Raw genomic sequence first — 14,273 nt, 5'->3', positions numbered from 1 at the left:
TTAGTGTTTTTTAAAAAGGCAAGTAAGAGGTGACACAATAGAAATTTATAAAATCATGCATGGCATGGAGAAACAGAAGTTTTTCTCCCTCTTTCGAAACACTAGTACTCATGAATGTCTAGTGAAGCTGAACATTTGAAGATTGAAGACAGATAAAAGGAAGTATTCCTTCATGCTGTGCAAAAACTCTGGGACTCACTTCCTACAGGAGGTAGTGACGGCTACCAACATCTGCACACATAGAGCGCTAACACCTACCTGAGGAACAGAAAAATTATTTTAAAGTGTTTACGTATCTGCCATCAGTGGGCTTATACAGCATGTTCTGCCATGTGCATATAGTGACTTGAATGAATGGGGGACAAGACATTTGCGCACATTACAGAGCCTTCTCAAGCCTGGATATAGCATGATGTTGGGCACATTTTTTAAAAAAAACTTACCACAAGGCGTACAGTTCCATTTATTTGTGCAGAAGTTTATTAAAATGTTGTAAAGACAAGAAACACCTTTTTTTGGAAATGCGGGTGGGGAAAAACTCAGTAGCTCTTCTGAGAAATAGGCTCAAATGCATGAAATGTCACAGAGCCCTCTTGGGGTTTTCCTCTTTCACCTTCATTTCCTTTGCTAAAAAGATAAAAACAGGTGTTAAGAATAACAGGTCTCCATGACTTACCTATGCAAGAATTAAGTGGTGTCAGCTTTGCAATCAGGATTAAATGCTTCTAATTTTTTTAGTCCAGTGCCCACTCAGCCACCATGTAGCAGCAGATACATCTATCTTAACTTGCTTCCTTCGACAAATGTCCCAATGCAGCAACCACAGGAGCTTGGCACCCAGGTTCCCTCCAGCCTTTTTGTTTGTTTGAAGGATTTTTTCCATTCCGCTGCAATCTACATACACAGAAACATTCCCATTGGATGGTATTGGCTGCCTTAAATGGTTGCCTGTAGCAAGTGTTCCATGTGATACGGCCCCTCCAAACTATATGTTGGTTCCACAGTTGTTAAATCACATTGCCATTTCATGAAGTCTTTCTCAATGAATGATTAGAGTGGTGCCTCGCTAGACGAAATTAATCCGTTCCACGATTCTCTTCGTCTAGCGGTTTTTTCGTCTTGCGAAGCAAGCCCCTTGACAGCTTAGCGGATTAGTGCTAGAGCTGTCAAGGGGCTTCCAGCGATCAGCTGTTAAGCGGCTTATCAGCGGAACAGCTGATAAGCGGCTTAGCGGCTTAGGAAAAGGGTGAAAAAAGCAAAAAAAAACCGCCGGGGGACGCAAGATTTTTTCGTCTTGTGAAGCAACCCCATAGGGAAATTCGTTTTGCGAAGCGCCTCCAAAACGGAAAAACCCTTTCGTCTAGCGGGTTTTTCGTCTTGCGAGGCGTTCGTCTTGCGGGGCATCACTGTACATATGTGTAATCCACCCTTGGAGTCTTTTTCTGCCAAAGAGCAAGGAGGAAATGCCATAAAATATACTGTTGCCAAGGCATCTCTCATTTACAACCTACATAGCATTTTTTTGTATATAAAACAAGCAACATATATTTCTGTGTATCTGTTGTGACGTGGGCTGTTTTAATTTTGTAGAAGGAAACATAACAAGACAATAGCTTTCCTGAAGCCACCCATTCAGTTAATGAATCAATGCAAATTACATAAGATCTTCAGTTGAACCCATTGGCTTCTAATGCCACACCTCTCTCCCAGGTGTAAAGAACTGATGTTTCAAAGTGGAAAAGCTGGAGACAGCTAGCCAGAAATTGATCCAACTCCAGTGGTACCTTGGTTTTCTAACAATCCATTACGGAAGTCCGTTCGAGTTCTGAAATGTTCAAAAACTGAAAACAGGAGCCTCAATACGGAAAACTCAAAACGGAAGCTGTGTTTCCTGTTCGACTTCTCTGAGGTGCGTTCAGAATCGAGGCCTTTACTTCCAGGTTTTTGGCATTTGAGTTCCGAAATGTTTGACTACGAAGGTGTTTGAAAACCGAGGTACCACTGTGCATGGATAATGGCCTCTCTTTTCTGCTGAGATTCTGTCTGCATTTATTAGCTTAGGTGCACATCTGCTTTGAAATGCGGCTTGCCCAGCTCTGTAGAACCTGGTGGTTCTACAACCACCAAACAATCTCCAAATATTGTTTAATAGCTTATTAAATGTTCTTTTCTCTTCATTGCTGCTGCATACCAAGCCAATTGCAGATGAATTAAAGCTTCGAAGGTTGTGCAAGAGACAATTTGCCGCTGGTAACAGAGGGTAGCATGTAGAGGCCTAAATGAGATCTAAGTGGTACGTAAGAAATGAATTACCCTAATTGAAAGCGTGGTTTTTATTCGCAGTGTTAAGTTATAAATTGTTGGGAGGTGTTTTCTGGGTCACTGGGTTAATTATATGTCATTCCTTCTTATAACAAATTATAAGTGGCCTGGTGCCTGTCAGCTTAGTGTAATAGCCACCTACAAACAAGGTAGGGCTTTTTTGTGTATTTGCTGGATTCCTTATGATATATTTTTTTAAGGGCATGATTTTTTTTATTAAGAAAAAGCATGTAAAGAATATGAAAAGAAACTGCACACACAACCCTAAGCCATCCAAGGATGTCAGTGACAGCCTACACAGTGTTGGGGGGGCGGGGCAGGAGAAGAAAAGGGAAACAGTAAGAAGAAATTTGTCAGTTGAGTGCCTAACAACTTATATGGTGTCCTGGACACAGAATGGGGCACAAGATGATAATCACTTGTAGGGCTAAAAAATCCCTCCCTGCACTGTACTGAGGTTTTGGAAGAGAGGAGAGGAAAAGAGAGACCCTTTCCCATTGCCAACCTCCAGAAACCTTGATGTAGCAACAATACCCCTGAATTTGAGGTTGGCAGGCAACTCCAAAGCCAAGATTCAGGAAAGGGTGAAAGGTGTATTTCTTTGTCTCTTCCAGGCTGGCTTGAGCTCTCGACAGGAGCATTCTTGTCAGAAACTGGGGATATACTACATATCATTTTGCTGCAGGCCCCACTCAATGATTTTAATTTCCCCAATAACTCAGTTTGCTGGTAATTATTATTAATTATAAACATACAGAATATTTCTAGACTGTCTTTCATTACTGTGTTTCATTAAACAATTACAGGGCAGTATACAGCAAGTATACAGTCTTTAAATATAAGAAGGCATGTTATGCTACAGAGACAAACAATCAGTCACCAACACTCCTAAATATCATAAATAGCTTCACTGCCTTGGTTCCTCCCAAAGGCCTAAATTATTATTCTTGAATGACACAAATTGGAGCTCATCAGGCTTGCAAGCTGTAATTTGGAAATCTCACTGGTCCCAGTCTGAATTGGGGCAGTTAATGGTGTGCACCTACGTCAATATATCCAAGCAGTTAGTCTCTTAACTAGCTCCCTTTGCAAATAGATTGGCCTTCCTAGACTGAGTCAGTTGTAATTATACAACCCAAGCCCCCTTTGACTTATGATACAAATAATCACTCCTATTTTTGGGTCTTTTGGGTCTTCAAGTTCCTTCAGGTAGGCATATGGATGGCATAAAGGTTATCATTTGCAGGAGATTTGCAGGAGTGGACTGGAGGACATTCAGTTAACAGGACGTGGGAGGAGTCATCCTGCTAAGCAAACGTCCTCCAGTCCACTCTTCAAACAGAAATTCACGGTAAGACCAATTTCCATTGCTCCTGATGTGGAGAGGCCTCCTATGAAACTTGTTTGTTTTTCATAAACAAAGGAAGCTGCCGCGGTGGCCTTCGGCAGTGCAGGAGCCTGCTTCTGACCTTACACTACGGAAGACAGGTTTACCAACCTGAAGCGCTCTCCCTCTGGTCTCAATGGGCAGAGTGAAAGCAGAGACAGCACACACGATACAAACAGAAGCGAAAAGGCAAAGGGCTCCCAAGAAAGAAGCATTCATGAGCACCTGCAAAGAAACAATGTATTAGTGCAATGCTGCCATGCAACTTGGTCAAATGCTTTTTTTTTAAGCCCATAGGATTTCCTTTCTAGCTTTCTCAAAGTTTAGCATGTTGGCGAACAATCCAGTGCAGAAGCCTTTAAGAAAAGCCATGAAGCCTATCCAGTCCATCATCCACGTCTCACACTGGCCAGCCAGATTCCTGCAGGAAGCCCACAAACAGCACTTGACTGCAACAGTACTCTTCCCATTTGAAATTTTCAGCAACTGGTACCTGCAGGCATACCTTTTCAGGCTTTAATCTAGGATTATTTTAAAAAATATGGTGATAGATGGTGTTGTGACATGTAGTTGTTGGGAATACAATAATTGGGAATACAATAGTACTACTCTAGCTTAGGGCCCCTCTAGGCATCATTTTTTAATTGCATATCCATGATTATTTGTGCTCGTGATGCTATCAGGGGGGTCATACATGATTCCTCTTTAAATACTGTTTGTGGTTCGAGGACGCGACCCCCGCAATGTGAAATGAATATGCAAGGACATGTAATATAAGGTTAATGGGCAAGAAAAGGCCACAACTTTATTGATTACAGCAGTGAAAGGTATTGGCTTAGGCATTGGGGGTTTATTCACCAGTAGGTGGAGCCTGTTGATGCTAATCCAACTATAGGCTCACCCCTGATGTCACCGAGGGTCGTGCCATGGCCTCCCGCCAAGCAGGCATCGGACAGAGTACACGACCGCCAGATTCCTTTAACGGAATACCCAAAAATTGAAGTCATAGGCGATGGCCACACCTAGCCCTTCGACACACCACACCACATTATTCCAATGCCTAAGCTACCCACCAATACCACAAAAGTTGTGACGATTGCTACGAGGTAGGCGAAAAAACCAAAAAGCCTAATGCCAAATGGAAAAATTCCTACCAGGCCCCCTGGACAACCAGGGCAACCAACCTAGGGTCCATAGCAAGGCCAATGAACTAAGACCCGGAGCTCAAAGGGAGTGGAGGGTGGGTGACTCGCGACGAGACGACGGAGAAGAATGAGGCCGAGGAGAGGCTGGCGCCGCAGCAAAAGGCTGCTGTAAACGCCCCCTCGGAGGCACCTGGAGTGCACTCGGAGTGCACAGCTCGTTACTTGTAACTTTTTATACTATGAATGTTCTGGTTTGTTTTCTGCCCCACTTTTGTTGCACCATAGCCCTTCCAGGCAGGGTACCATTGGAAAAGCATCACAGAACAACTAATAATGGAGAATAAACACACCACTATTGCGTCAAGAACTTATTGGGGAATACACCTGCACTAAAACAGCAGTCTGGAGGTGCCCTTTGAAGATCCCCCAAAAGCAAGAATAGCTTGACAAAGGTCAATATTAGCTTTGGTATCATCCTCTTATTTAAAAATGTGGATGAGAATACACATGAATTCAGGTCAGAAACCAAAGAATCAAAACAATATATTTAAGTAACTTTATTGAAAGTCATCTTACCTGGGCTATAAAAGGTGCCACCATAGCACCAATACGACATACAGAACCACTAGTGCCAAGGCCAACAGCTCTCATGATAGTTGGATAAACCTGTAATACAGTAATATATAATTCAAGATCAGATCTATAGTATAGACTGGAGGAAAGGGAAACTGGGAAACTGTCAACCGAGCATCTATTGTGGGTCCCAGAGTTTAGGTGGCCGTTGACCCAGAGATGATATCTGCAGAAGATTCTATTGACAATCTTGTAAAAGATACTGCTTTTAAAAATGTTATTTGGCAGAATCCAGTCAAAAGTAAGGCTTAAAAAAAAGCCCCATTAATTTAAATGAGAAAATACAATATGCTTAATTTTTGTGCCCATTTAGTTTACAAAGGCTAATAATGAAAGCAATGAAAGCATTACTGTTTGGAAATATAAAAATGTTGAATTCTACTTGGTTATTGTTTTGTTACTTGGACATTTCAACTATTTTTTGGGACAGCAAAAAATGATAAAATGATAAAATATTCAATTTCAGGTTGAAAGAGTTTTTTTGCCTTAAAACCCCCCACAAAAAACTAATGTCAAAATCAGCCTCAGCTATTCACTTCTGGACTTCAGATATGCATGAGAACAGGTGACTCAAAGTGGAAGATTATAAATTATTCCATACTTATCTAACATAGATATTCTTATGTCAGCCTGTGAAGAACAGAGTAGCATTTACTACCAAGCAAGAGTTGGTCTGAGGTGGTTCTTCTGCTGCACACCAACTTTTTATGAGCTGCTAAATCATTTAGGTTTGTTCATGTATGCAATATAAGCATACAATGCTCTGTTAAATCACAAAAAGGAGTGGTACTGTAGTAATGTGTGGATAATACTATCCTTCATTGGTAAGCATGGCGCTGTTTGTTCAAGCACCACCGCCTTTACTCATTAAGAGAGGAAGTATCATTTGGTCAAATCCTGCTCAAGCATATCAACCCCATCCAAATCCCAGGAAGTGAACAGAAATATTTTTAGCTGTGCACTGCCTACTTGCTCCTTCCAGCTACCCAGCTAAGGCTTCAACCCGATACTTAGTGTGGGAATCTCATTGGATTAAATGATACTTACTTCTAAGTAAATATGCACTGAGCTGAACTGTTAATCTACATTTCCCATTTATTATGGAAAGCTATGATGCGAGACCTCTGTTGTGTGTTCCTCCCCTTCCACAATTCATGGCTTCAAAAGCATCTCACCTCCGCTGTGTAAATGTAGATGGTGTTGAAATTTGCAGAGACCAAGGCACGCAACATGAAGAGAAAACCAATGAGGCCCGAGCTGGTTAGAAAAGGAAGAAAGAGGATGCATGGGGAAATTCACATCATTATCCAGCATTTGATTTGAAGTCCTTGATTGTACGTCGTACCAAGAATTCCATAAAGGGGGATTTTATATGAATAGCTTCAAAAGTGGTGACCCTTTGCAAAGACAGCACGCAGGAGAGAATGGATGCTTGGAGCAGCTGTGCGCGGGCAGCCTTAGAATAAGCAGAGCCACTTAGGCACTCCCACGGCAAGTAATGGTAGTTGTGGTGCCCAGAAAGTCTGTTTGCGCCTGGATGAGAGCTGGGAGGGAACGGAGAGAGAATGGGAAGGATCCCTCTGAAACGCTTTAAAAAGATTGGAAGCCTTTTTGTGGTTCTAGTCTGCTCCAAGGGAACCCTGACATTTCTTGTTGCTTTTTATGCGTTTTCAGATTCAGAGATTAATTCAGGGATGAGAAGCCTACAGCTCTCTCAATGTCGCCAGAGCTGAAATTAGATCAGTCACAGCATGGCTGATTATCAGGGATGATGGGAGTTGTAGTCCAACAGCACCTGGAGAGGCCCCACAACTTCTCTGTTTTAATATGATCTAAGCTGCCTGTGGTGCATTTAAATGATAGGTTGGGATAGAAATAGTTTATATAAATAGTTTATAAATGGAAGGTTGGGATATAAATAGTCTGCGGCTTCCTCAAACTCGGCCCTCCAGATGTTTTCAGACTACAGTTCCCATCATCCCTGACCACTGGTCCTGCTAGCTAAGGATCATGGGAGTTGTAGGCCAAAAACATCTGGAGGGCCAAGTTTGAGGAAGCCTGGTTTAAATAAATACGTAGCTTGCAGTCTTATCACAAGCCAATCACACACATCCCTGGCCATATACTACTAGAATGTGTGATCAAGGGTCTCAACAAAATAACTGTGCTCAATTAGATGCCTTATAATGAGTCAGAACATTTGTCTATCGCTCGGTATTGCCTACACAAGGCTCTACTACAGGGACTGGCAATGGCTGTCCAAGTTTTGAGACAGGATCCTCTCCCAACTGGGAATTGAACCCAGGAACCTACAGCATGCAAAATGGATGTTCTGCTCTGAGCAATGGCCTTTTACCCTATGTGGCATCTTCTTGGGAGTTTCCAGAAGATACATTCTGTCTTCACCTAGAGTTTATTGTTCTTTTTACAAAAAAGTTAAAACAAAAATAATACGCGAAACCCTTCTGTAAAAGCAGCAAGAGCTATATCTAACAATGCTACCCTGAAAAATCCTGGTTACATAAAGAAACAAAAAACAAACAAACCTTGGAAAGGGCTTCCTAAAAGAACAAACGGTTGGCACCACCCTAGTTTCCTGGCGGAGTGCATTCCAATGTGCTCACCGTGTGCCTAAACTCTAGAACAAAGACCTGGATGTTCCAAGCGCCAATGCAATCCGACTGGTTTGAATGAGCCAAGTCACAAGAGACCCATACATTTGCAGACAGCGCATAAAACAAAACAAAACAAGATATTCTAGCAGATGGGCATTTGCTGCTGCCCTGGCCCCTCCACCAAATATGACCTATCCTGCATCCCAAATCATTCTCAGAACTCCTAGCATATAATGTATGGGGTGTTAGGGGAGGGGTAGTAGATACTGCATGGGCTGAAGAGTTTCAGGGCGGTAAACCTTTGATGTCAGCTATGGTTTTCCCAGTAGTAATGTATGGAAGTGAGAGCTGGACCATGAAGAAGGCTGATCGCCAAAGAATGGATGCTTTTGAATTTTGGTGCTGGAGGAGACTCTTGAGAGTCCCATGGACTGCAAGAAGATCAAATGCATCCATTCTGAAGGAAATCAGCCCTGAGTGCTCACTGGAAGGACAAATCCCGAAGCTGAGGCTCCAATACTTTGGCCACCTCATGAGAAGAGAAGACTCCCTCGGAAAGACCCTGATGCTGGGAAAGATTGAGGGCACAAGGAGAAGGGGACAACAGAGGACTAGATGGTTGGACAGTGTTCTCGAAGCTACCAGCATGAGTTTGACCAAAATGCGGGAGGCTGTGGAAGACAGGAGTGCCTGGCGTGCTCTGGCCCATGGGGTCACGAAGAGTCGGACACGACTAAACAACAACAACAACAAAAGCTTTGATGCCCAATGCAGTTACTCAACCCTCTCCTTAGAAGAAGCAGAAAACTTCTCTAGCTCTGCATATATAGAGCTCTAGCTCTGCATATATATAGATATAGATACCTGACTCATCTGCACCACTGAAACAACATAATCATTTTTGTGTGTGACATATTCTCTCTCTCTCTCTTCTCCCTCTCATAATAACACGGAGGTTTATTGCAAGCTTATGTAAGTCAAGCAATTAACCAAGATTAAAGTCTTGGTATTAATCAGCTGGTACACTTTGTTCACCCTGGCATCCTCAAACATCCTCTGCTGGCACAAACACCATTCATTGCCAGGAGCTGCATGCTGGAGCAAAACTGGTTTGAAGTTCATGCTGCTTCGTCACATAATTTTTAAATTAGAGTGGCCATATTGACTCAGCCCATAGTTTAGGCTCACTGCCTAGAGTAAACAGAGAAACTATAAGCTTCCTAGACATTGCATGTAAAGGTACCCGTGACCATTAGGTCCAGTCGCAGATGACTCTGGGGTTGTGCGCTCATCTCGCTCTATAGGCCAAGGGAGCCGGCGTTTGTCTGCAGACAGCTTCTGGGTCATGTGGCCAGCATGACTAAGCCGCTTCTCATGAACCAGAGCAGCGCATGGAAACACCATTTACCTTCCCGCCAGAGTGGTATCTATTTATCTACTTGCACTTCACGTGCTTTCAAACTGCTAGGTGGACAGGAGCAGGGACCGAACAACGGGAGCTCACCCCATCATGGGGATTCAAACTGCGACCTTCTGATCAGCAAGCCTTAGGCTCTGTGGTTTAGACCACAGCGCCACCCGCGTCCCCCCGCCTTTGCTGTAGGAAACTGTAATGTATATTTATTAGAAGGCAAAACTGGACATTATCTATCAAATGAAAGTTTCCAAACCAGCTTTTTTTGAGCTAATGGAGATGCAAGAGGCCCTTACTATAAAGGCCTGCTCACATTTGAGCATTATTTGAACATGACCAGAGGTGTCCACACCTGCACTCATTTGTATATACGTGGCAACTTTGGTCCTTTCTGGTCATACCACCAGGCCTTCTCCCTACCTTAGTTTCTTCCCCACAGGTAAGGAAGGAGAAATTCAGTGGAAGAGAAGGAGAAATGTGATGTCAATCAAGTAATGTGTACAAAAATGTGTTTATTGGGATAAAATGTGCTTTAATGTAAAGTGCACATATTTGGTGAAAACAACAGACAAAAGTGCTTGCAAAGCTGTGTCTGAAATGAGCACCCAAAAGCTGGTGAATTTTCATGAGCAGTTGTTTTTAATCACAATCCAATGTAGAGATGTGCAGAAAACCAAATTGAAGAAAAAATGAGAAGCTGAGGGAAACAAAGATTGACAGATGGGCCCATTGCTAGTTACAGGGAAAGGCTGTGAGAAGGAGGGGTTCTTAACCTCTTCCAAATGTGCCGGTTTTCCTCAGCAAATGTCCCCCAAGGTCATTCCACGACCCTGTCTAGGCTTACTTCTAGTTTCAGAAGTTAACTGGGGAGAAAATTAACTAAAAACAACTGAGGGGTTGCTGTGCAGGGGAAAATTGGCAGGACCTGCCTGCTGAATCTCTTCCGCAAATCCTCTCCTACATTAGCATTGAGAACCCTGAGTTTCCCCCATGAATTATAGTTCTGTCACATTTGTAGGTGCACCAACTCCAGGATTCCTTACGTTTGGTGACCTCCTGCAACCCTCAAGATGCCAGTTACAGTCAGCTGGAGTCTGCTCAAGTTCTAGATCAGCCTTTGCCAAACTGATGCCCTCTGGGTCTGATGAGCGCTGCAGTCAAATACATCTGCAGGGCATCAGGTTGACAGTGGCTGTTCTGGATCAAGCTCTCTGCGGCATGCTATGTTGGTAAGGAAGCACATTGCTGAGTTTCTGCAGGCGCCGGAAGCATCCGCACTGCAGATAGCTCTTGCCATCTTTAACCCTGACCAACTAGGAAGAGTGTAATTCCTGAAACAGGAATGGCCATTCTGGTAGGGAGGGGTGAAAGTGAGTTGCATTTTCAGAATGAACCGACTAGCACACAGAGTGTAGACATCACCGGTGCAGGAAAGGTGTGAAGTGCAGTGCAAACAGGACTGTTTAAATCTTACATTGCACAGATACACACCCCACCTGAAAACACTTACGTTGAAGTGCATATATTGAGCAGGAGGAAGAACACGGCAGTGCATCCCATGGTGATTGTCAGGCTGAGACGCCTTCCCAGAAAATTGATGCCCAGAATGTTTAGAGGATTTACTGGAAAACAAGAAAGGGGAGAGGGGAGAACGTCAGGCTGCAAAATCAAATGACCCGACTGAGCTATTATGCTGTGTTTATAGCTGCCCCACTCCAGCCTTAGGGAAGACACTTTCAACAGCTACAGTACTTGCTCTATTACTTCTCTGTGATTACTGGGAATGTTTTGGGCATACAGTGGTACCTCGGGTTAAGAACTTAATTCATTCCGGAGGTCCGTTCTTAACCTGAAACTCTTCTTAACCGGAAGCACCACTTTAGCTAATGGGGCCTCCTGTTGCCACTGTGCCGCTGCTGCATGATTTCTGTTCTCATCCTGAAGCAAAGTTCTTAACCTGAGGTACTATTTCTGGATTAGTGGAGTCTGTAACCTGAAGCATCTGTAACCCGAGGTACCACTGTATATACCTCACTACCGGAGTTAATGCAGGGGAAAGGAAAAGTGGCAAAAGGGCCACAGATTTATTTTCTTGAAAGCTCATTAAGAGGAGAAATGGAGACATGGTCCCAGTCACAGTGTCTCTGGCCTAATACTGTGTAAGGGGGGACAGTACAAACTTAAACCAACAATGCTCTGGATTAAAAATGGCCACAAGTTTATTGCATAGCCAGGCTTTTAAGCGTTGCAATGATTAGTGAAAATAAAAAGTAAATTATCCCTCCCAGTACACTTCCTAAGATTACTTTGTGTGGGTCTGTAGCTCCTGTTCTGTGACCTTTAGAACAGAGGTGGGGAAGATGTAGCCCTCCAGATACTGTTGGACCACAACTCCCATCCTTTCTGACTGCTGGCCATTCTGGCTGGGGCTGATGGGAGCTGGAGTCCAGTATTATCTGGAGGGCCACAGCTTCCTGCCTCTGCTTTAGAGATTTCCCCGCATCCTGTTTTTAAATAGATAGAGCAGGAGTCGTTACATGCGATCTCTCCAATTGTGCTGATGATCATGATCTGGTAATCAGAGGGGGCGAAGTGATGACAGAGGCAAGGGCTGTGGGTCTCCTCGGAATAATCCCCCAACTCATCCCCTTTGCTGGTTTCTCCTCCCCCTGTGGCACAAACCAGATTCTTCTCCAGCAACTCTGCGCTGGCCAGGATGATACCATAATAAGCAAAGGATATCCCAAGCCTATGAAAAAGAGGGGGAAATGTTAGAAAGGAGAGCAACCGAGGGCATTGGCAACAGCATTTCAGCCAGTTAATAACACACAGAGCTTGACTACTGTGGGATCTGAAAATAATTGCAATTCATAAAACAGCTCTGTGCTACAGTATGGAAACAAGGCCTGCTATTAAATTACACCTTTGGAGCACTTTTCAACAATTACAAATAAATCCTAGTTTCATTGAAGTAGATGCCGAAAGGTTAAATTCTTCAACATAGTGAATATTTCACGGATGTTCAATATCACCACCTGAATGAAGTATTTTAAAAGGATATGAAGCAGGGGTTTGGGGAACAAACATCACAACTAGAAAGAGACCTGTTAAATGATGTCTAAAATGTATAATATGTGATTGGAATGGGAGACAAAGGATGAACAAGTGAAATCTTCAGTGATACACTGGGCAATAGACATTGGTCATAATAGAAATTGAAGCATGGGAATGTTTATGGAACGTGGATATAAAATTTACAGCATGTTATAGTTTAAGAGAAAACTATATGAAAATGTTTTATAGATGGTAGCTAACACCTAGTAGATTGGCAAAAAATGTATAAATCCAAATCAAATATGTGCTGGAAATGTAAAGAGAAAGAATATGTGGTGGTCTTGTAATAAGGTTAAAGCTTACTGGGAAATGATATATAATGAACTGAAAAAGATGTTTAAGATAACATTTATTTTAAAAACCCCAGAAGCTTTTCTTTCGGGAATTATGGGATCAGAACTACCTAAACAGTATAGAAATTTATTTATGTATGCAACCACTGCTGCAAGAATGTTATTTGTCCAAAAATGGAAGGAGGAAGAGGTCCCAATGAGAGAAGAACAGATACAGAAGTTAATGGACTACGCAGAAATGGTGAAACTAACCGGGAAAATAACCTGAACATCTGAAGAAGTGTGCATGCACACAAGAGCTTATACCCAGAACAAACTTAGTTGGTCTCTAAGGTGCTACTGGACAATTTTTTTTAAAAAAAAAAATTATATCGAGAGAATAAGAAATCAAGATAACATTTATTTATTTTTAGAAAGGAATAAAAATGGTTTATTGAGTATTTGCAAACCAATTGTAAACGGATTAAGACATTGGAAAGATTAATGAAAAAACCTGCAGTTTCAAAAGGAGGGGAAAGCAACATCCAAACACCCAGAAACATGTTGCCCTTCCCTGCTCCTTGCTTGCACAAGGCTTTGAATGTGCTAGCGGACTGAAGGCAGTGATGGGCTGGATGAGACAGACATACTCTGGGTGGCTGGTTCTCCAGCCCAGGAATCAGGAGGGCAACCTGTTGCACTCCCCTAGAGAAACCTATGGCCTAAAGGAACCGATATGTAGCCTGAGAATGCTCCTCAGTTAAAATCTGTCAGTAGAGGACCAAGTGTTTTGGGTGTCAGGAAGTGCTTACATCCATCTCCAGCCGGTTTAGCTGGCTATGGCCATTCCTGGACAGCCTGGTGTCATGTTCTGGTGACTTCCCACTTGAAGCACTGTCATATACGCTGTGTGGGCCTGCCCGCAAACATAATCTGGAAGCTACAGCTGGTGCAAAATACAGCTGCTGAGTGGGGCAGCAGGTTGGGACCATGCGCTACCAATCTTAAAAACATTGCTCTGACTATTCATGAGCTACCAGGTGCAATTCAAGATGTACAAATGCTTTGGGGCCAAAGCACTTTGAAAATTGCCTCCCCCAATATCAACTAGCTGTGGCCTTAAGATCCATGTGGGGAGGGAGAGTCTTGCTGGTGGTTCTGCTGATGGGTGTGGTCCAGGGGGCAGGGCCCACAGCAGGGCCTTCTCTGTGGCAGCTCTTTATTTATTACAATTCTATGGTTCTATGAAATTCCCACCTGGGTAAAGGTGAAATGTTACATGCAATGTCTGTATATGTGAATCTATCTATGCATAGACATATAACTCTCTTACAGGTTTACACTTCTACATGAAGACTTTATAGCACATCA

General features: G+C 43.0%; 1 protein-coding gene across 1 annotated transcript in view; it reads right to left on the bottom strand.

The window, feature by feature from the left end:
• Positions 1-452: 452 nt before the first annotated feature.
• The window catches only part of SVOPL (SVOP like), a 28,900-nt gene continuing 15,079 nt past the window's right edge, over positions 453-14,273 (bottom strand). Inside the window, exons 12-17 of the mRNA XM_081928317.1 lie at positions 12,054-12,265; positions 11,027-11,138; positions 6,663-6,744; positions 5,431-5,520; positions 3,821-3,934; positions 453-627 (exon numbers count right to left, since the gene is read on the bottom strand). Of these exons, the coding sequence (XP_081784443.1) occupies positions 616-627; positions 3,821-3,934; positions 5,431-5,520; positions 6,663-6,744; positions 11,027-11,138; positions 12,054-12,265 (622 nt within the window). The 3' untranslated portion in view covers positions 453-615. The remainder of the gene's footprint in view (positions 628-3,820; positions 3,935-5,430; positions 5,521-6,662; positions 6,745-11,026; positions 11,139-12,053; positions 12,266-14,273) is intronic.

This window comes from Podarcis melisellensis (genome assembly GCF_964234715.1).
Source record: "Podarcis melisellensis genome assembly, chromosome: 10".
Taxonomy (NCBI): Eukaryota; Metazoa; Chordata; class Lepidosauria; order Squamata; family Lacertidae; genus Podarcis; species Podarcis melisellensis.
The sequence above is the reverse complement of the archived record's forward strand: the minus strand, read 5'-3'. Positions and strand labels throughout refer to the sequence as shown.